General features: G+C 51.7%; 1 protein-coding gene across 5 annotated transcripts in view; it reads left to right on the forward strand.

Annotated features, from left to right (window-relative positions):
* The window catches only part of NACC2 (NACC family member 2), a 57204-nt gene that overhangs the window by 15848 nt on the left and 18178 nt on the right, over window positions 1-23178 (forward strand). Inside the window, exons 1-2 of one of the 5 annotated variants that reach the window (XM_065695990.1) lie at window positions 2435-2506; window positions 19944-20867. In XM_065695990.1, the coding sequence (XP_065552062.1) occupies window positions 20006-20867 (862 nt within the window). In that variant the 5' untranslated portion in view covers window positions 2435-2506; window positions 19944-20005. Of the gene's footprint in view, window positions 1-2434; window positions 2507-8790; window positions 8933-13293; window positions 13311-18392; window positions 18576-19943; window positions 20868-23178 lie in introns of those variants that run through there. The other 4 variants (XM_065695991.1, XM_065695992.1, XM_065695989.1 and 1 more) reach the window with 4 other exon arrangements.

Raw genomic sequence — 23178 nt, forward strand, 5'->3', positions numbered from 1 at the left:
ATCCATACACCTCCCCTCACCCATCTTCACGGGAGCTATTAGACAGGTTTAGCACATACACAGGCAAATTATTTACGTGGAAATTGCTTGCTTTGAATGATCCGATGTTATTTAATGATTGATACCAAGATTGTACAAAAAGGGATGAGATCCATGTTTAAAATGAAAGGAGAATCTTCACTTCTATTGGCTGTGGAAGACGTGACTGTGCCTGTCGGATGCATGTACGGCTGTTACACTGTATGTGTTATCTGCACTTAGCCGCTCCTGGTTGTGCTGTCTTTCAGGCTGTTGATCCCCGCTGAGCTTGTCCTCACACCCAACAAGCGCTCGCGCATCAGAGCAAGAGGACAGGTTCTCACGGGTTTTGGCACCTTGGAGGTGTGCAGACACGTTCACCCCTGCCGAGCCAGGCCTGGCTTGCAGAGCCCCTGCCCCTGGCTGGCTTTGCCCCTGCCTGTGCAGGCAGCAGCCGCGCTGTGGGTGCCCTGGCACCGGGGTCCCACACATGGCAGGGGACACCGGGTCTGTTATCTCTGCCCTGTGACTCTCTGCCCATCATGGGGCTCGCTTTGACCTGATTTTCTTTAGGACTCTACAAAGAATGACATTAAAGGTTTTTAAAGGTCAGTTTAAAGGTTTTTAAATGAAATTTTAGCTACTGCTGTATGTCAAAGAAGTGTTTCTTGGATTCCAGGGTAGATATGAGTTAGGCTTAAAAGAACCCAACAAAACGCTTGGAATTTATCATTAAAAGCCTATTTACATCTAAACAACCATTTTAAATGCTCTTTCTCTGTGCTTTCTGCAGAGACACAAAGCAGAGACTGGGCTCAAAACAAAGCTGGTTTTCTCAGCTGACCTCCTGGCACATGGGTGTTCTCATTTACTGCGGCCTCGGCATCCGCACACAGGCACACAGGGCTTAAGCCCTTCATCTGGCACCTGTACTGTAGCTGTTAAGAACCTCCAGGTATTCCTCACACTGGCTTTTGTCAGTTGCTTGATGTCTAACATGTTCCCTTCAGCTTTGGTGTCAATAGCATGTGAGTAAGCTGAGTACCTGCATTTCTGAACAATGGCTCATGGTGATTTCCTCATTTTCCTCGGTGAGCTCAGGCTGCTTGGGGTCTCCTTCCTGTGCCAGAAAGACTATTTGCTCATACAAAGTTCTTCATTGTAATAGGGAAAAAATCAATTTGATTACTTTCATGTCAGCATGCATGTCTAATGGCTTAGAAGTTATTGCAGCCATAAAATATACAGTATCATTTCTCTCTCACTCTGAAATTTGACAGGATTAATATAGTCAGCATGAAATCTTAGTCATAAAGTCGACCATAAGTGATGGTAAAATTAGCTGCTGAAATCGTCTGCTTATGGAAAGCATCTTCTGTTTTTCCTTCTGGGAAAAAATGCCAAGGGGCTGGTGCGCGGATGGAACGGAGCTTGCAGCATCTCAGGCTCTAATACAGATATGTCCGTTTCATCCCGTGCTCTTCTATAACAAGGGAGATGGTGAGCGCTGGTCAGCTCTGGGATGTCCTGAGCGTTGTTCTACAGCCCGCTCATGGGCTGCCCGGGCAGTGGTGGGGCTGGGTTTCACGTCCGGCGCAGCCCTGATGGGGGGGATTGCGGCTCTTCTGCATCCCACCCTCCCCTGGGAGCCATTCCGTGTGTGAGCTGAGCAGGGTGACCACCTTCATCGGGGTGGTCCCATAGGAAGCTGCCTGCCTCCGAGCTGAGACTGAGAAACCTGTGCTTGGAGCTGAGTTTCCTCCTGGTCACGCTGGGTGCCAGCGGAGGAGCCCAGGAGATGACCAGTGCAGCCTCTCCTTCCTGCTTAGCTACCTCCAAAACTGCCTTTGGAAGGGGGGATGAAATGCCAGGGTTAGGCAGGGGGAGGTTTGCTGACTTCTACTCCTTCACCAGCCCAGCCTTTGAATTACTTGTTACTGGTTTTGTTTAATGACAGCTCCTTTCGGCTGCATTGTGTAAGGTGCCTATAGCTGGTTTTGTGCTAATGAAGCTGGTTCCAGACAGAAGGAAGGTGCTGGGTGTTGGTATCTTTAATATCATCTTTAAAATTAGCCCAAGGGAAGGCAGCATCTTGCATCTGGGCATCATTTACCCACTTGAGAAGGTCCAAGACTGGGGTTCATTGCGAGCCCTTCACCTGCTTGGCTTTGTGAGGGGAATTTTCTCCTGTCTCTTGATCAAAGACACGCAGGGTTTTACTTCCGAGGGGGGCTCAGGGGTCCCTCCTCTTGTATCCGGACGCTCCCACCTCCGCTGGAGGCTGTTGTCCTGCTGGTTCCACGTGTTCTGCCTCCCTTGGCAGCTTGTTGTGCAAAGTTAATATCTGGTCATTGGTTTTGGCTGCATCTCCAAGGCAACTTCATTCATACGCCAGCTCCCGGTTCATACCGATCCGGACATGCCTAGATGACTAACTCCCGGCTCCTGTTACGCTGTCCCAGAAGAGCTGTTAACTCCTTCGGCCCAGGTAGGTGATGATAGAGAGGGGGCACACAGGGCCCATGGATGCCACAAACACCCAGCAAATGCCGACTTGCTCTGTTCCCCCTCCATCCCTTCTGCTTCGGTTTGCTCCCAGTGCCCCGTCCAGCCTGGAGGGTAAAGAGCACGTCACTGTTGAAGGTCCTTTTCAGTGCAGAAAGGTCTCAGACTAAGTTTGTTTCTCCTGAAATTATTATGCTTCATTATCCTTCGGTTTGGGCAGAGCATTGCCTTTGGGGTCTAAACTCACCGAAGAGCTTGGCTGCACGGTAGCAGTTTGCTCTGGAATGCAGCTAAAATGTCATTTTGCATTTCCTGCACAGCCAGAGGAGGGGGGATTTCCTCAAAGGGCAGGTGATGTGGTGAGGCCACCACGTTCCTGATGTGCGCTGGGGGTACATGGGCCCTGCGAGATGAAGCTGTAACAGGTTAAACACGGAGATGCCCAGCGTTGCTGCAGCGCCTGGTCCCTCGCTGATGTGCCTCTTTCTCTATGGGTTTGTCAGATACAGATTTACAGCCCCCAGAGACTCCTTTTGCTTCTCACCAAAAGATGTAGGAAGGAGGAAAATGAGCCAAACTCTGGGGGCTTTTTGCTGTTTGTTTCTCTCACAGCAGTGCTGAGAGGTGCCGTTGCACTAGATGATGATGATAATGTCCTTAATCCCCACCACTCACTGGGATGGGTCCTGCAGTGCCTGACATTCCCTGTTGGGGCAAGTGGCTTGTTTCCAGGGAAGCATCCGACCCCAGGAAGGAGTGGGACTGGGAGAGGGGCAGTTTGGCTTGAGCTTGCTGAGCATCGCTTGGACGTGATGCTGCACTCTTCCCTTGGTGTGTTTGAACACTGACATATGATCCATGTACCCAACCTGGATGTCGTGATGCTGCTTTCTGGGGGTCCTGGAGGTGACAGGGCAAGAGCATAAGCACAAGTAGGCAAAGCACACTGGGTTTTACTGGTTCCTGTCCTCCTTGCAGCCAAAGTGGGGTATCAGCAGCAGAAATCAAGGCTCAGGGTAGCCCCGAGGGTCACTGAGATGTGCAAACTTGAAACCCTGTTAATTTTTTAACACCTAATGCACTACGGGAGATCCATTACGCTGAAACATCAGGTGGAGAACTGAACACAGTGGGAATACGAAGCTGCTGGGACTCATGACCGTGCCCAAGCGGCTGCACGAGCCCGCTCCTGGCAGCAGAGGGAATACTCTGTGGAAGAGTTAAATAGGGGAGCATCAGGGGCATTACCCCAAGGACCCGGGTACAACCCAGGCACCGCGTATGGAGCCCAGTGTCTCGCCAGCCTCCCTGTCCTGGGTGCTGCTTTCCCTTCGCAGAGAAGACAAACTGCTGCAGGACTGTTTGGCTGCTATAGAACCCTTAAATTTTAATAATAGATTACCATTAGTACCAGCCTTATATAATGCACACCTCATTATTGCTTACTCAGAATAATTTTGCAGCCTCCTTATAGAACCTTGGAACTTTATTTGCTGAGTATAAAATATGCAGAAATGCATGAATAGTTTTCAGACTCGGTACCCTAAACTAATACAGTGCGCCTCTCTTTTTCACCGGGCGCCGTGATTGAAGTCACATTAACATATTTACCTTCAGTGCTCCCAGGAGCAGCATTAAAAAATTCAGGAGGTGATTCAGAAGAGTCTCCCATTTACTGGAGAATGAAAGCTGGGTTTCAGTTCTCAATAAAACCAGGCAAACACTTGACTCCCTTTCAGCTCTGCAGCCTCTCTCCTCCCCGTGCGGGTCCTTGGACTTATCAACAGATGGTAGCAGTATTATTACGGCCATGTTCCCAAAAGGAAGCTTTTTCTTTCATTTTATTGGTTTTTTCAGGATGGGGGAGAAAGCAGGGGCAGAGGAGAGGGAGGGAAGGAGTTATAACAAATAGCACCGGAGCGGAGCTGCTGTTTTAATCTGAAGTAAGGGAAGGGATCAGTGTGATTTTTGCCTCGCTGCCTGCGAACGCTGGTTTGCCCTGTGGTGTTGGTTACGTTATCGTGCTCTGCCTCGCTTTATCTGGACGCGGTAACCGCTTCCTAAGGCAAATCCTGAAGCACAGTTTTTGCGATGTGTTGACATCTTCCCAGGAAGAAAAGCCATGTAAATGCAGGGTTAGGAAATGGGAATGGTTGCTTTATTGCCCAGAGGGTTCTTTATCCGTACCAATCATCACCCGGGAGCTGCCTGTGCTGTGATTTATTCCTACAGCTATAGGACGCAATGCCTATAGCTCCAGCAATTTCTGACCCCACAACGGCCGGGTTCAGGGGTCCACATTGCTGCCTGAAGCCCCAGGCTGCTTCATCATCACCTCTGCCATGGGCTTCCCTGGGGAAGCACCATCTCTGAAGCTTATCAGTGCTGCAAGGAAAGCTTCAACCCTCTTGGTTTTCCTGACCAGGTAATAAATACCATGGGGAGCAGGTCTGTGGAAGGAGCCCTTTGCTCAGCTGGGGTGAGCTGGAACCTTCAGAGGGAAAACTTTCCTTACCACAGACCAGAGGTACTGCAGTGTCTTTTTTATCTTGCCTGCTCCTAGATTAGGAAGTTCTTTCAGCAGATGTTGTCTCCTAAGAAAATGGGTTACTGCTTGGTGGTTCGAACAGTGTGGCAAAAAAAGAGCTTATTTGTGTGAGGTTTTGGCTAATGGCCGTGCAAGTGTTGCGGAGCATTGCAGCAAACTTCCTGGGTTTCGCAATCGCGATGGTTCTGGTTTAACTGGCCAGAAAGATTGTCAAAACCACACAAAGAACTGGGAAAACAGAGGCAAAGCACTTGCTGCAGGGGGCTGAAGGACCTTGTGTCCGGGGTGGAAAGGGTGCAGGTGTCTGAGCAAGCGACTGGGACATGAAGCTGCGCTGACCTCGGCTTTATCGTCTTTTAGTTGCTGAAAGGTGGCTGTTGCTCTGGGGCAGGCCAGGACAAACCCCTTGCAGAACTCAGAAGTAATTCCCAGGCTCAGAGTTCCCTGGGAGAACAGGGGTGTTTGTCATTCCCAGTTCATAGGAAAGGGGAAAAGGGTGGTTGTGCAAGGGAGGGAAAGGCTGCTGGGGCACAAACTATCCCTGCTCCGAGGGCAGGGACCTCGGGGGAGGCAGGTCCCAGCCCTGATGTGGAAGCTCTTCCTCCTGCTCTTCATCTGTGCTGGCAGGCAATAAGAAAAGGAGGGGAGATGTATTTCATGCACATATGAAATGCATCCGTGGAAGGTACTGATGCAGGTGAGAAGAGAGCATGGACTGAGGAACACGGTTGGTTTATGTTCAATAACATTGGTGCAATGAGTCATAGAATCATGGAATGGTTTGGGTTGGAAGGGACCTCAAAGCTCATCCAGTTCCAACCCCTGCCATGGGCAGGGACCCCTTCCACTGGAGCAGCTTGCTCCAAGCCCCTGTGTCCAACCTGGCCTTGAGCACTGCCAGGGATGGGGCAGCCACAGCTTCCCTGGGCACCCTGTGCCAGCGCCTCAGCACCCTCACAGGGAAGAGCTTCTGCCTAAGAGCTCATCTCAGTCTCCCCTCGGGCAGGTTCAAGCCATTCCCCTTGGCCTGTCCCTACAGGCCCTTTTCCAAAGCCCCTCTCCGGGTTTCTTATAGGCCCCCTTAGCTAGTCCATACTGCGATGGTCACATCCTGTCTCACTGACATAATGCCATCTCTTTGGGGAAAGCTGCTGGTCCCTGGTCTCACCCACCAGTGGCAGGGCTGCTCCCCACCAAGGCCTCAGCCCTGGTCTCATCCAGGACTGATGGAGGTGGAAGCCGCTCTATGCTGGGAGGACAAGGAGTAGTTTCAGCCTGCACAGAGTGAAGCCAGCAGAAAGGCCAGTGTGCAGGAGAATGCAAATGCAGTGTTGCTGTTTCTGAGAGCATCCCTGTAGAAAGACTTGCGCTGTGTCAAAGCGCGGTGGTGCTGAACTGCGGCGGGTGGGGATGGAGGAAACATCAGGCGGTCTCCTGAGCACTTCTGCACTGGGGTCTTTGGGGAAGGCCTCAGCATCACCCTTCAGCCAGTCCTGCCACCCTGTGCCCCAGAGGAAACCCATTTCTGGGCAGGGTCCCTGGGGCCACGTGCTGGCACAGCCAAGTCGGGGGCGTGCGGCGTCGCCCGGCACTGCATCCCCACGCTGCTGGTTAAATGGCTAATTAGCTTCCATCCGAACAGCAGCATAAACCGGGAATAAATGGAATTGGCTTCATAAAATTAGCACTTAAATATTTTCCCAGGCAGGAAAAAAAACACATTTGCTTTCCATGCAAAACATATAAATCTTGGAAAAGTTCCCAAAGTTGCGTGTTTAACCGTTAGATCGGGTGTTTGTAGCACCGAAGTGGTTATTCCTCTGCATAATTATTTTTCCTTTTAAAAGGAAGCTGAGATGTTTGCGAGGGAGACATTTTAAGTGACTGCTGGGGATGAGCAAGAGTGAAGGGAGAGTCAGGTTTAATGATGATTGCTTTGCTTTGCTTTCTCACTGTTGGAAAGAAGCACCTTCTCCTCATCGCCTCCCCGCAAGGACTAACCACAAATGCTGCTTTTACCGTTGTGTTTTGGGTCTGTTTCTGCTCGTCTTACAGGTTTTATTGGAACATGTGTCTGGTTGCTCGTTTCTCTTTAATCCTCCCAAAATACAAGAACTGTTACTGGAGTTTATTTAACGTGGTGGAGTCTCTGCATAGTTAAAATTGCGGATGCTGTATAAAACACAGGCTCTCCTTGTCCTTCCCGACAGCTCCAGTGCAGAAGATGCTGCAGTGGGATGCTCCGTTACTTAACCAGTGTGGGCAAGGGGTGGAAGGGAAGGGAGCAGCTTCCTCCAGCAGGGCAGGGCCATCGGTGCCACTCGCCCCTTTGCCATGTGCTGTGGTAGCAGGCGAGGGGTTCCCATAGGAAATGGGGGGCTGACACCCAATGGGGGGCTTCTGCCTCCAGCCACCAGTGTTATTTGTCCAGGATGGAGATTTCCATATCCATCAGCTATTTCTTACATTACCCTTCCCTCATGCTCACCCCATGAGGGACCCCACTCTATCTCTGTATATAAATACACAGATAAGGAGCATAAAATCACCATTTCACATATAATCCCCAAAGTGATGCTGTCGAGACTTGTCACCATGATTCGTGTGATGCTCAGGTGGAGTTGGCATCACTCTGTCCCCATCCTGGGGTGCAGATGGGTGGCAGCACCCCCGGCCCAGCCGTGACACTGGGATGTGGGTGGGAATGGGGACTGGAGGTGATGGAGAAGCAGGTCTGTAGTGACTGCCCTGCCTGGAGCGGGTCACGTTTTGGCATGAGGACAATGAAATGGGTTTGGGGTCTCCTTGTTTGATGGAGTGTCAAAACAAGATGATTTATTGTCATTACTCAGGGTTTCTCCGAGCACTTTCTGCACGCTTTGCTGTCACTAACAGCCACCGGTCCAGAGCTGGAGCTGCCTAATGTATCTGTGTTCTCCTCACACCTCTGTGTTCTATCAGAGCAGCCGCCCCTTGGGGTCTGGCCGGGAGGCAGCGGTGCCTGCGCGCTCCCGCTAATCCAGGAGTGAATCAAAGCAACTTTTTACAAAACAAGATTCTCTCGCTGTTGCAAAAGAGCTTTGGGGAAATCTGGGTTTTGTGGTTAAGGATCTTACTCTGATGCACAAGGAAAATGATGTGTAGCTTTTATTTGGCCCAAAGGATTCTTACAACATTATCCGTATTTCCTTTAATTTGTGGGATTTCTAGTAAATGGGCTTAAAAATAGGTCCGGGCAAGATGCCAGGGTACATATGAACAGCAAGAAAGCTCTGCAGGCTGCGAGCAGCTCGCTTTCACTTCTCCCTCGGTGCGGGCTGGGACGGGGCGAGCGCTCACCTTTGGGGGTTAAATTTAACCATGGCCCTGGAATTCGTTGAAGTTGGTGCGGCAGAAAAGGCCTTGGAACTCTTTCCCAGCACTGGTGCGGTGTCGTAGAGCCGGACACGGGTCTGGAAAGGGGCAGGAGGAGCTGTGGCGCCAGGAAGGGCAGGAGGGGGGGGGGATCCTCACGTGAGTCCCTGGACCCGTTTGCTGAGGGGACTGGGGGCTCTGGAGGCCCGGTGTACGAGTGGGGCAGGACTTGGCCTTGGATTTTATGGTTTAGTTTTTCATTCTCAGAAGTCTCTTAAAGCGCATTTTAAAGCAGGCGAAGTCTCATAAGGGAGAGGCTGCGGTTGGAGCCGGAGCGACTGCTTGTGCCCGGCTCCCTTCGGTGATGTTCTCCTGGTTCTTTCTTCAAAATCAGTCTCGGTTCAGGTGACTTCAGAATGCGTTTTTCCCTGGGGACAGCCACCCACAAAAGCCTTTCATTAAGACGTAGTGGGTTTACGCAGCTGGAGTCCCAGCGGTAAAGGGAAGGTAAGCGGGGAATGATGCCAGCTCGCTTCGCGTTCCTCGGCTGGGCAAGGGCGCCTCAGCTTCCCAAAACGTGCCGGGTTTGTCCTATTTCTGCACAGTTTAGTTCGTTTGATTTTAATTAAATCTTTGGGCATAAACCTGTAAAACTCCAGTGTGAGTACCGCGGATGCTGCGCCCCTCTGCTGCGAGCAGCTTCCGGGAGGTGAAGAGGAGGAGCAGGGAGATGGATGAAGGGCAGGGAGGTTTTGAGCTTCCTGGGAGCAGCAGTGCTGGATCGGTGCAGTGGGCAAGGAGAGGTGCGGGGAAGGGAAATGCGGGGTTGTGGCAGCAAGGCTGGGGTTGGGTTGGGATTGCAGCAGGTCCTGTGGGTCATGACAATGAGGAACCCTCCTTGCACAAGCAGCGTGCGGGTGCAGGCTCACACCATGCCTCTGCCAGCTCTCTTGAGCTCAAAATGTCCATTTTTCATGTGTTGGTAGTGATGGACTTCCATAAAATCGAGAGGACCCTGGTGCCTGATGCGGAAGCAAGGTTGTTAAAGGGAAATTATTGATGCCATTGGCAGTAATGTTCTAATAACACTTTCACACAAGGGTATCCAGTTGCTTTACCGGTTATTAAGTCTTCTGATGCCTCTGTAAACTGGGGGAAGTGCGGTGAATTGGGTTGTACAGGTGAGAACCCCAGGCCTCACCCCTGCTCCCCCTCCCAGCACAGCCTGGCTCCTCATCCTGCACCGTGCTTTTCCTTAGAAGTCAGTAAGTTAAGAGCTGTTGTAGGAACCAGCCCCCCGGGACTGTGGTGGCTGGGGACTGCAGTCCCACAAGCCATCGATGCCGCCACGCAGTTCCCAGTCCCCTTTCCGGAGGAGGCAGGTGAATTTGCTGCAGGGATAATATCCGGGATGTGTCTGGAGGGCACTGGGCTCCGTAACACAAACCCTTCCCATTTCCAACCAGCAGCCGAAGGGGATCTTGAGCCTTTCCCGTGGGACTGGTGGTGGGTGCTGCAGTAGATGCGGGAGCACCACAGGGCAGCTCCCAGCTCCGAGGGTTTTTCCATGTTTCAGGGAAGAGCAGAGCAGAGAACGCCCCGTGCTATTTCAGCATGGGTTTGGCACATTGTGAGCAGAAGGCATCTGTTTCCCTCTGGACATGGAGGTGCTGAGTGCAGGCACCCCAAGACATCTCTTTAATCATCAAACTTTGGTATTTAGCGGCTTCCAGCCCCAGGAACTCTTTCCCTCCTGCACTGGCGATGCCAAAGCACCACCCTCCAGCCAGCCCGGTGCTGGAGCAGAAGTTCACATTCAAGCTGATTCTTCAACTTTACCTCCTTAACTGGAGATCAGCTTTCCCGGCTGCCCCGGAGGAAGAGGCTCCTGTTGTTTCTTCAGCAACCAAGGTTAAATGAGCGGCTGCAGCACGGCTGGGTGGTAAATGTGAAGGGTATGGGGAGATGAGCTGGTGCTGGGCAATGGGTCATAGCCAGGGCTGCTGCTGGGTTCCATCACCAGGGCTGGGATGCGTGAGGGCCCCTCTTCAAACAGTGTCAGCCCTGCTACAGACCCCTTTGGTTTTCCTCCTTAAGACTGATTGGGTTTGTGCGTGTTGCTTGGGTTTAGGGTTTTCTTTGTTGTGGGGTTTTTTTTTTCTTGAAGATTTTTAACTGAGAGACAGCAAATTTAATATTTTCTGTGTCTTGGATGTGTTGTGATTTACATTTGATTTTAGGCATAATTAGAAATGCAAGTAGAGCGCTTTGTGTTTTACCTCTGCTTCGACTATTTATGGCATGATATGCAAATGAAGCAAGCTATGAATATTAAAGATTAGAGTATGTTACAAAGTATCACTGTCTTTAATGAGTTGGGTAATGGGCACAGGCTTTGCACACACTTTAATATGGAGGTGGTTTATGTTGTGTGCCGGCTCCGCGGCTCTGCAGCGCTCGATGCCGGGTTCGGTTACATCCCAAGAGAGCGGGGCCGTGATTTAAGCCCCATCGAGCCCCGCGTCAGCTGCAGTAGGTAGGTGCCATTTCCAAGCGTGCCCATGACAAAGGCGGCTGCGGCTGGCGAAGGGTGTTGATGGATTATTTCACAGAGACTGTTTCAGTTCTTGTCTAGGTCAATCCGTTTCATCTGCTGCAGTGTTGTAGATGGAGCTGAGAATATGAAAGCACTCGTCGACCTTTCAAGGTGCTTTGCAGCACTGGGAGGGAATCTTAAACACGCTCCTGCCGGAATGGAGCTGCTGCTGTAACATCACACAGACCCCAAGAAATTAATTTTGCCATTCCTTGCCAATTAGATTTATTGTCAGAGAATTATTTGGGGCTTTATTGACATATCTGAAGGCATTTGAAGGAACATCCTATCTGCTGGATAGCAGAGGGTTGGGAAGTGGGCTCCTTGGATTAACTCTTCCTTGCCGTGGGAGTCTGGGCAGCCCGGGTAGGATGGGTTTATCTCTAAACCAGTGAACGGCTTTAAACCAGTATCATAAAGGAGGAAGGTTGCGGTGTCTTGGGGCACTGCGCTGCAAGCAGAGGTTTCACCCATGGGTAATCTGAAGCAGCAGCAGTGGGGTCCCTGCAGGATGCTGTGGGGTGATGCTGGGGGGCTGCAGGAGATGGGGCGGGGGGAACCAGCCAGGGAGGGAAAGCAGCGGGTTTTGTGCCGAATGGGGCTTGGGGAGGGTGGGCGGCGGGGAGGGGGAACGCAGCATGCCCCGGGGAGCGTGCTTTTGAGATTGGAGGTATTTAAATTACAAATTTGGATGGGGAAGATTGTCAGCAGTATTCAAAACAGTGCTGAAATTCTTTTGAAACACTGTCGAGCTGTGCTGTGGCAGTTGAAAAGTTTGGCACACAAGAACTTGGCCCAGAAGTTGCTGCTTGGGTTTTTTCCTTTAAAACTCAATTCATCTGTATGCAAGTATCCCACATGCTTAAGGCAAAAAAATCCCACCAGGCTCACAGCGGTTTGAGGCAGACCCGTGTGAAGCTGCAGAAGTCACCGATCTCTGATGGCAGGGGCTTCTGTATTTATACCTTTATAATTAAGATCATCATTTTACAGTGCTTGTATCTACTCATAACGTTGCGTGTTCGGCTGCGGCACAGCAGCACACGACTTGTAAGGTGTTAGTGTTGGCTCTGAAGATGTACTTGACCATATAGAATCATAGAATAGTTAGGGTTGGAAAGGACCTTAAGATCACCTAGTTCCAGCCCCCCTGCCATGGGCAAGGTATATGTATATATATAATATGTGCATATATTATATATATATATATACACACAAAAAAACTCTATATTGACCATATCTAATCTGCCTTATAATAGTTATATAATGCAATATTCTGGGCTGCAGCATTGTCTGGGGGTGTTTTAGGCCATCACATTCAGAAGTTTTGGGCAAAATTTGTTGCACCCAGTGAATGGTTTTGTTGTAAGAGCAGAGAAGTCAAATGAAAAGTCGGTGTTGAGTCTCTGGTACCTGCCAGCCTCGATGCTGGGATCTGGGAGCAGGAGATGGGTCCGGAGGGAGTTTTCCTTTCAGGAAACTGGGAGGGGGACAGAGAATTGTTTGCTGAAGTGCAAGTAACGAATGCAATGTATGGAAAATGCAGGTCTCCTGCTTTGCCCCCATCCCCCTGGGGAAAGTGGGCGCCAGGCTGGGGTGACCCCCTCGCATCACCTATTTTAGGTCTCTCAGGGGGTTTGCTGCAGGATTGGAAACCTCCGTTTTGAAAAGCATTCCGTGCACTCTGTTATTCGCTTCTCTAAACCTAGAAGCACAGCGTTAAATGTCTGCAGTCCGTAAGTTGCCTTTTCTGCAGGCTTGTACTTCCATTAAGGATCAGGCTCCGATGCAACTGTGGCTTTACTTTATAGAGTATTAAAAGTTTAATGAATAAATCTCTTCCTTCGCCAGAACTTTTGGGCAATATTGTTTCCCAGTGCTGAAATCCCAGCCGAAACACGGCGATCCCGGGGCTCAGGAAGGGTTAATTCTATCATACCTACTTTTTCCTTAAAGCAGGGAGAATAAGCTGTAGCCAAAAGTAAAAGTCATTAATTTGAAGACAGAGATGTAAGCAAAGTTTCCTTCCCCTCTGCAGGCTGGTCAGGGTAGGCTATGCAGTAATTGAAAAGTAAAGGCAATTGAATTACAGGCTCCTGTCCAAACGGAGCGCGATTTCTTCTTCTTTTTTTTTTCCACCCTCCATTGCATCAGAACTAGGCAGTATTCCTGATGTTCTCATGTGTGTTAATGCTGACTCACAGACTAACTTGCACAAGAAAAAAAACACACAGGCAGCTCCACCATACTAGGTAATGAGCTCTAGCAAGAAGCAGCGTCTGATGTTTTGTAAGCTTTTTTAATTGACCTTTTAAGATATTGACTTTATTTTAAGGCTTTCTGTTCCGTAGTGGTAGAACTGAGTCATGCATGTTATATATATTGCTAGCTCTGCCGTTGTGTACGGGGAGTGAGGAGAATACCATTCAGCATGGCACTTGTCTTTTTGATGTGTTACGGATGTGGATTAGCGTTTGGATGGGATGCAGGCAGTGCAGGCGTTGCGGAAGGTGATGGGGTGCTCTGTGCTTTCTGGTGGCTGTAACTTTGTCGGGGTCTTGAGTTTTTATTACATAGCAAGCAATTAAATCCTGCAGGATAATTGTATTTTTCCTTCTTTTCTCCATGTCTCTCCCTTCCCTTTCTTCCTTGCAGCAACGTGGAAAAGAAATGAAAATGTTGCATTTTCTATTTTCGCTTTCCTTGCTTTGAGAGCTCTTAAAATCAGTGATAGAGAAGGGAGGGAAAGAAACCCCAAACTTAATTAAATAATAATGGCAATAACACGCTTCGCCCTGGCTGCATGACGGCACTTTAAGGAGGCAGCAGCCAGCCGGGGGGTGACCTCGAGCAGCGCTGGAGTGTCCAGCCTGCCTCTGACTCACCTTGCAGCAGCACGGAGCCTGGGGGACCAGTGCCACCAGTGCCGGGGTCCCTGGGGATGACCCCATCACCGCATCCCCGGCAGTCCCGGCCGCCGGGCTGCAGCATCACCGTTCATTTAATTCACTTTTCCATCTTTCCCCCCCCTCCCTCATTCCCTGCCCGTGCCTGCGGGTCTGTACTTTCTGTGCGAACTTTCAGGGTTATGAAGCAAGCGTAGCCCCGTGCCGCATGTCTGCTGCGTGTGCGGTGCTTGTGGGTTACTTGGTTAATATTTGCAGATTCAGTTCCTGCGCTCTTTAATACGGCAGAAATCGCCTTCGCTCACCCATTGCCACTGGCTGCTACACTAAAAATAGGGACGGTTCGCGCTGCTCGCTGCTTGCCACTTGCAGCATTTCAGACATAAATACTTGGGAGCTGCAGGGACAAATGCTGCAGGAGGGGAGAGGAGTCTCGCTGGTGCTGGCATTCGCTTACCAAACTTAACCTTGTTCGCTTTCCCCTGCCAAAGACGGGCATTAAGCAGTGCCGGCGTTCGCAGTCATTCCCCAACCCCTCTCCCATCCCCTCCTGGGTTTTCTCCCCCCCAAACCCCAACGGGGGCAAAGGGGAGGCTTGTTTTTGGTGCCGGGGGGGTGTGTGTGTGTGTGTATGGACTTGTCTGCTTTGCTCCTCTGTTGCCTGATACAGTGATCTGCATGGAAGGGGGGGGTGGAGGGGGTGATGGTGGTGGAATATGCCCAAACCAGACCTGAAATGTGTTTTATTTGACTTTATTTAACTCTTTATCTTGCTGACAGCGTTGCAGCAGCTCCGTGCTTGGGGAATGGTGCTTTGCCTCCCAGTTTTGCAGTTAGCTGTTGCCTATTTTAATGCGGGCTTATGTAAAAAGTGCGTTTCCTTCTCATTAAAAAAAAAAAAGGGGGGGGGCACCCCAAAAAAGCTGGGTGCGTGGTTGTGGGTCTGGGGACAGCGGGTGGCTTTGGGGAGCCCCTGGGTGGGTGACATCCCCCTGGCAGCCTCAAAGCCAAGGGGGGGCCAAGGCGGGGGGGGGGGATGTGGATTTTCTCCCTCTCTCCTCATTTACAGAAGAAAGGGAAGTTCCCTTTGACCCTTTGGGGCCTTCAAGGGCAGGACTTTTCAGCTCTTTTCTTTTGAGGGGTTTGGCTGGGTGGGGGTGAAAGCCCTCGGCCCCTTTTGTCTCCCATCCCTGGAGGGTCCCGCTGCCTTTGTCCCTGCCCAGCGCACCTTCCTGCGGGGAGCTTGGGACTTTGGGGGGGCTTGGGGGTGTTTTCGGGGGGGGGGGGGAAGTCTCTTTTTACATTGGCCAAGAAAAAAGCCCATTTAAATACATTATCTGATTATTTCTGATCACTCCTGGGGGGTGGCTCTGATGCCAGATATCTTATTCTAGGTCGATGCTTTTTTCCTTTGTTGTCGCCTTGCCCCGACCTCGGAGCAGGAAAATAGTTTAGGGAAGAGCAAACCTGCTCTTTTCCCCTCCCCTTCCCAAAGCGCGTGAATGCAGAAACTGGGAATTCTCCAGCTCTCATGGAAGTTGTCTCAAATAACGGCTGCATTTTTGATGAACCTCCTGTGACAAAGGCTATGACTTTACAAAAACCATGCAGACACGTATAGCTTGTCCTGCTCTGTCCAAGGGATAGGAAAAGAGGCTGCCGTCAGAAAACAGAATGATGTCTTGCTTGAATGGTCAGGTACCTTCAATAATAGGGGTGGGAGGGGGGCTTGGCTGGTTTTAATCCTGTTTTGTCCCAAGTTTTCCCATTTAGTAGGAGGTCCGTTGGATGATTGTCACCTGTAGGACATGGCAGCCCCAAAAGGGACTTTTTAGGGTTGTGCTGGTGCTTCTGCACCCCAGGGCACAGCTCAGCTTGGGAGATGAGACTGTAAAATACAGTTTACATCTGTAATGGCTAAGGTCATTTGCCTGCAGCGCAGCTCTCCCCGTGTCAGATGGACTGAAGCCATTCCAAACCATTCAAAAGCCGCTCGGTGCTCTATTAAAAAGAAATAAATCCTATTTAATAGAGGAGATTTTAAATGAGACATTATCAGGCATTATTGCATTCGCTATCTGGTCACAGGAATGTTTTGTTGTGTTGGGTTCAGAGGATGGGAGGTCTGGGGGTGAGCAGGTTCTGCTTGGCTTTCAAGTCTGCTGTTATTTCTTGTATTTGGGGGGGGCATTGATTTGTTGGGGTTTTTGATGGGTTTTTTGTATATTCTGGTCCTACAGAGGCAGAGGTAGAGAAGGGAGGAGGAAATAAAAGCCCAGCAGTCCTGGCCAAGACCATATTGAAGTGGTTTGGGCTTTTCAGTGTGCTGGTATTGGCTTTGCTCATGTTCCTCAGTGCCCTATCTAGACCAAACACAGGTTTTCACCATTTCCCTGTGGGCACATTTCAGGGCCTTTTTTCTCTGGGAAGACTGGAGGTTTAGACCATTCCTTGGCTGCTTTGTGACCAGCAGCTACAAAGTCTGCTGGAATCAGAGCTGAGACCACCGGGAGCTGGAATGATGGGGTTTTTGGGGGTGGGATCCCTTGAGGATGGTCAGGCCAGGCTGCAGTGCAGGGGAAGGTGCACCTCAGGAGGAATCAGTTTTGTGAAGCATCTTGGTTCAAACTCCAGTGTCTCATAGGAGGTTTTACATAAAACCCAGGCAGTGATTTGCTAGGCTGGGGCACTCTGGTGCTTCTCTCTGGCTTAAACATGCCCTGAAGCAGCATGGTTCTGGTGGTTTTAGAGAGACATGGGTTCCTCCTGGCATGCCTGGCTTGTTTACAGAGCAAATTCGAAGCGACATTAATAATTGATACCTATTTTAAGCCGGTTTGTCTGTGCTACCAAGCTGTCCTTGGCTGGTCCTGCCCTGCCAGGTTTCTCCGAGGCAGGGGTTATGAGAGGCTCCAGGGGGGTCCAATCCAGTACCTCCCTGGTCTCTCTTCCAGCTGGAAGGGAGCTCTTGCTGGAAGAAAAGAGAAGATCCTTCTGCACCCATGATGTGCCATCACCATGGATGCTCAGGTGCCTGAGTGGTGAAGTTCTGTTGCCTTGAAGTCATTTTCAGGGATACAGGGCAGATCCGTGTTTGCCAGGGCAGGCTCCTTTCCTTCTCCAGGGGAGATGGGCAGTGTCATGGTTGGAACAGGCTCTCGGGCTTGGCTGTCGTTGTGTCACCTCTGACCTCCTTGCAGGATGTCACCTTGGTCCTTCTCCTCCTCCACACAAGACAGAGCTCCCGTTGACCTGACCCAGGGTTTGGATGAACCCTTTGGGCGCTTCCGACACGTGAAGGTCCTGAAGATCCTCTTGGGAGGCTGCAGGTGCTGTGGGATGCAGAGCAGATGTTAGTACCGTTTGCTGGAGGCGCAGGGGGAGGCAGGCAGCCCCGAGCACTCGGCAGCAGCAGCAGCAGCAGCAGTTTGCTGCTGTGGAGTTGAACTTAATGCACCAAACATCTATTTGGGTGGTGGATGTGGAGATGGCAGCGGGGATCAGCAGGGAAGGGTCGCACCGGAGCATCCCTGCAGTTACCCTCCTCTGAGGATGCTTCACCTCTAATCTCCTGCATTTTAACCGCCTGAGCAGAGCAGTTGAAACAAATCTGAGACCAATAGCAGGAATCAAAAGGCTCTGGGCAAGAGAGAAGTAAGCAAAGGGAGGCCCCACCCTCTTTCCCAGAAAAAAGCACCAAACATGCTCAATAAATGCGAAGGTAATTTAAAATCTGAATCCAGGAGACAATGTGACTGGGATTTCATTACTTAAGCAAATGGATTTGCTTTTAGTGGATTCAGCCACAGACCGAAAGAAGCTTTCCCCAAGGGGTAAACATTTTTCCTGCATTTGAAAGGCTTTCTTGTATGGGGGGGTGAGGGACGACTGGGGGGGGGGGGGGCAGGAATCAGGACTGTGGCTGCCCAAGGAGCACCTTTATTTGGGGCAGATTTGGGCATTCTCAAAGCTGTCCTTTTGGGCGGGTGGTTTTGGGGAGCTCCTGCTGTGGGATGCAGGGGGATGCTGAGGGGATGCTGGGGGGGATGCAGGGGGATGCTCACAGCCCCCGCCCTGCGCCTTCCCCCGGCCGCAGGAGTTAACCAGCAGCAGTGCCAGCTCTGCAGACTGTTTGGAATAGTTTAAATGCTTTGACACTCTGGATGTACTAGATGGCAGGGGAGGCAGTTTACAGCGTAATTCATATGCAAAACTGCACTATAAATTTAAAACCTGTCTCAGTTGCCGTGGCACCACTAAGCATTTCATCAGCATACAGTACAGTATTTCTGCCATCTTTGTTTGCATTGCAGTGACTCATCAAAAGTCTGTCTTGTACCAACACTGAGAGCATTCCTCTGGCACTGATATTTCTCTGTTTTTAAAGCTTCGGTTTGAAACTGGCATTTACTTCAGGTCCCTAATCAAAGGGCTCTATTCATTGCAGAGAGCAGCCTGAATGTTAATCTGCATCCGGCCTATTCATTTAGATGCTGTGCGCTGCCGGGGAGATTTGACTTGGTAAAAGCTTGAGCTACAGCAGATACAAACCCAGGGTTTGATCCCAGAGTTGGTGGGGTTCGGTGCCTGCCCTGAGCCGCAGCGTGCGGTGGGCGACCCGGAGGGACGCGGACGGGCGCTGCGGAAGGTACGTTCGAGGGCACCGGGAACTTCCTCGCTCGCTCGGGAGGGGTTTTTTGACCATGCAGATACAATGAAATTGGCTCCGAGTCCGTTCCCTTTTCTTCCTGTTACCCCGTGGCCTTACAGATAGGACTTTCTATTTTTTTCCGCCCAGCAATGGGAACAGAGCGGCTCTGTGTGGGTTATTATTTTCTTTTCGTGGATTTTTTTTCTCCTGGGTAATCTTTCTCAGATAAACTTCTTTTTTCTTCATATTCTTCTTACCAGCTTTCAGGACTAGTTAACCGTAGTTTTTCTTCACTAGTATTGAAGGCAGACGGGGGTTTTAAATCTCCTGGACTCTTGCATGGAGCTCGGGGAGGGGGGACGGGGAGGTTTGGGCTCCGGCTCATGTCAGTGAATCCGCAGTGATTTGCTTTGCTGGAGTTTCGGTGCACGGGCTGCACTCGCGCTACCTGCACGGGGTTTGTGCACGAAGGCAAGGCTTCATTTGGTCAGTGAAAGGAGGAATTAGCCCCACGGCCAAAAGGTACCGCCGGCCCCAGGGGCGGCCGCGGTGGGATGCGAAGCCGGAGCCATCATCCCGAGCCTGTTTTGTGGGAGGTTGCTGGGAGGGTCCTCGATGCCGGGGCAATGGGGGCCGGGGGCTCGGGCTGCAGGAGCCCCAGCTCAGCCCCACTTTGGGTTTAGGGGAGGAAAACCAGAAGACAGCTCGCCTCGCTGCGGCACGTTGGTTTGTTTTATTGGGGCTCAAATATCTGGCTTAATTTGGAGATAAGCCTCGTTTTGTTGGAGGATAAATCTGTTGAGAAGGGGTTTAACTGTTGAAATGCTTCCTCTTTCTGGTGCAAATGGCAAGATTGCTTTTCAAAGTGCTTGTCCCTGGGAGCTGTCGCTCGGGCAGAATCCTGCATTTATTTCAGGCAGAATGGCACATTGTTTTATAAATATCTTTTCTGTAGTTTCAACATAGCTGCTGGTTGTTGTGTTTCTTATATAATGCTGCCCGAGGTCTGTCTTCACTGTCTTAGGTTTGCTTTCCTGCTCGCTCCTCTCCCTTTACTGTTCAGATTTTCCTGCATAAAGTAAACCCCCCCCAGGGGAATAAATCAGTGGTGCTTATTTAAACAGCACAACTCAAAGAAAATACTGGTGGTTTTGGGATCTCCTTTGCCATCCACCAATGGCATTTCCAATGCTGTCTGAAAACACTGATAAGTAATTTCTATAAGCGGTTGCTTTTCTGCCCCGGCTCTCGGGGCTTCGCTTTGAGCCTTTGATGTGGGGTGAGGTGGGTTCCTCTGCTCCTGCCTGCTTTGGTGAACTGTCTAAAAACGCTCTGCCTCTTTCCCTGCCTTCTCCCTTTTTTCAGATGTGCCCTACTTTGGATATTCCTGCATTGAATGTCTGAGGAGCTCCAGCCGATCCTGAGCCATGTCGCAGATGTTGCACATAGAGATTCCCAACTTTGGGAACACCGTTCTGGGCTGCCTGAACGAGCAGCGGCTGCTGGGGCTGTACTGCGATGTCTCCATCGTGGTGAAGGGCCAAGCCTTCAAGGCTCACCGGGCGGTCCTGGCCGCCAGCAGCCTCTACTTCCGAGACTTGTTCAGTGGGAACAGCAAAAACGCCTTTGAGCTGCCGGGTACCGTCCCCCCCGCTTGCTTCCAGCAGATCCTCTCCTTCTGCTACACCGGGAAGCTGACCATGGCGGCGAGCGAGCAGCTGGTGGTGATGTACACGGCGGGCTTCCTGCAGATCCAGCACATCGTGGAGAAAGGGACGGACTTGATGTTCAAGGTCAGCTCTCCCCACTGTGACTCTCAGACCACCATGATCGAAGACCCCAGCTCGGAGCCGCAGAGCCCCTGCAACCAGCTGCAGTCGGCCTCGGCGCCCTACGTCATGTCCCCTTCCATGCCCATCCCGCTCCTCACGCGTGTCAAGCACGAGAACCTCGAGCTGCAGGCGGCCGCCCTGCCCGGCCTGCCCGGCAAGCGGCCTCTCGAGCCCGGCGCCCGCGATGGGGCTGGTGGTGGCACCAACACGGGCCCCCTGAAGCTCTCCCGCGTCTCCTACTATGGGATGCCCAACCTGGCCACCCTCATCCCCAACGTCCAGCAGGTCCAGTACTCGCAGGGGGAGCGGACGAGCCCCGGCGCCAGCAGCATTCCCACCACTGACAGCCCCACCTCCTACCACAACGAGGAGGATGAGGAGGACGACGAGGCGTACGACACCATGGTGGAGGAGCAGTACGGGCAGATGTACATCAAGTCCTCAGGAGGCTACTCTGGTAACGGACAGTCTCTCTTCTTGGGTTTTCTGCTCTCCTGCAGTGGTTGCTTGGTTCTTCTCCAGCCATTGTGGGTAGTTCTGGGCTTGTTCATCAGGCTTTTATCTCTGGGGCTTTGTTTGTTTATGTGGCGCTGTGCAGAAAGTGATGCACATGGTGGGCTTGGGGCTGGTGTCCAGGTATGGCATGGGCAGGTTCCCCCGTGCCATCACTCATGGACTACATCCCAGGCTCTTTGTCTCATCTGTCACAGTGGGTTTAGCTCTTGTCAGCTGGGGCTGCTCACAAGGTGCCTGGTGGCTACATGAGCCATGCGCTGGTGCCACCCATCCTATGGTGATGACTGGGTCACCGGCTGTGGGTCATCGAGAGGGGTGGTCATCCATGGGATGGGAAGTGTCAGCCCTCGCCCAGCAGGGGTTAGGAGGTCAGCCTGGGAGTTAATCTTCAGCAAGGTGAATGTTCCCTCTGCACTGGCTTTTTAGAATAGACCTTTTTTAAAGTGATGAACACGGGACATTTGGAGGCGGGGAGAAAACAGCGAATAAATCATTTCCATGTACGTTGTTCATTAGGAATACCTGCAAAAAGAACAAACGAAGGATTTTTATCCCCACTGTTTGAAGTGACCCCCCCCCTCCTTTGCCAGCCTTGACCCACACATCGCTGTCAAAAAGGGAAAAGCAGTTGGGGGGGGGGGGGCTTGATATTATTTTAGCTCCCCGTTAGAAACACCATGCCCGGAACTAAACAAGACCCCTCTCTTGCCCTTCCAGAAGCCGTGGTTAAAAGATGGTAGAGCGAGTCCCTGGATGTGCCTTAGAGGAGGTGGCTTCACTTTGGTAGTGCTCAGCCAGGAGCTACCGGCTCAGCCCCAGGGTGGCACAGGGGCAAGAGGCCCCTTCCCTCTGGCTTCCCATGTAGGAGAAGGCTTCCTCAGGCACCTGGCAAGGCTCAGGCCCTGCTGAGGAGCAGGGGAAGGCTGGGGTCTGGAGCTGCGGGCTCAGGACCACAGATGCCGAGTCAGGTCGCCGGCGTGCCTGTATCCCGCACGGAGGCAGCGCGCAGCATCCCACGCAGAGACTCAGCCTCGGCACAGTGGCCTCCCCGTCGGAGCTGCAGGTGTTTATGGCAGCAGCTTTGATCCATGCGTGATTCCCAGGGAGGGACATCTTTCTGCTGGCACTGGCCACATGGAGCATCCTCTCGTCTGGAGCCGCTTTCCCCGTTACGGTTCTGCGCTGGAAGCGCTGGGCTAATTTTGCAGCGATTTCGCTCGTGCGTTGGAGAGCTGCTGGAGTCTGTTTCCTTAAAGCTGCTTCCATTTATTCCTGAGCAAGGGAGACCGTTTGACAAGTGTGACCTTTTCTGTTACCTAAAGCCAGGCTTTCCCTAGTACTGAAAACCGGCTCATCCCACTCACTGTCCCGTCCCGTCCCAAAGAGCAGGAGCCCAGCATCCCCTTGGCACGTCACCTGCCGGGGATCAAGCAGATAACCAGTATTTTCCAAGCATTTTTAGCAAGCCACGTGCAAAAGGAGGGAAGCAGGCTGGTAGCAGTGTTACTATTTTAATATCAGAAATATCTGCTGAGACAAATGGATGAGCCACTTGTAGAAAACGAGCCTCGGAAGCCTGTGTGCTCTCTGCCGTGCTGCAGGTCCCGGCGGTTGGTACCAGGTGGGTGAGGAGGAGCGGGACCAGGGCTGGGGACAAGGTCCATGGTCTCCCACCTGACAGGAGCAGGGCCCCATGCCCTGGCTGCTGTTGGAGCCAGACCAAACAGAAATCAGGCTGGTTTCCCACACGCTGGTTTTGTTTCTGTTTTGCTGCGCGCTTCCCCTGTGCTGCGGAGCACGCAGTGAGTAACGTGGCTTCGCCTTCAGCGCCGGGGCTCGCAGCGTTGTTCCTCACAGCCATGGGATTATACCCTTGGACGCGTTTTTTTCCCTTCCCTGTCACGGGGCCAGTTCGTGCAGTAACAGAACAAACTGAATTCCGAAGGCGAGGGCAGGACCGGGCCAGCGCAGCAGCAGCAGCTATTGCTGTACCGAACGCTTGTGGTGTGGGAATCATCCCAGTTGGAAAAGTGAAAATAGGAGCAGCTTTTTTGAGTGTTGCTGGAGGTGCCAGCCCCAGACACCGATTTTTCCTGCTCGGTTTCTGTAGGGAGAAGACTTGAACCGCATCAGGATGCCGAGGCAGGGGTCACGCAGGGAGGAGGCAGGTTGGAAGCGTGGCGCTGCCCGGCCGCACTGTTAAGCTGTGATATACCACAGTTGTGCTAAAATACCTCTTCCACACCAGGATG

The sequence above is a fragment of the Lathamus discolor genome, chromosome 15, assembly GCF_037157495.1.
Source record: "Lathamus discolor isolate bLatDis1 chromosome 15, bLatDis1.hap1, whole genome shotgun sequence".
NCBI classification, from domain to species: domain Eukaryota; kingdom Metazoa; phylum Chordata; class Aves; order Psittaciformes; family Psittacidae; genus Lathamus; species Lathamus discolor.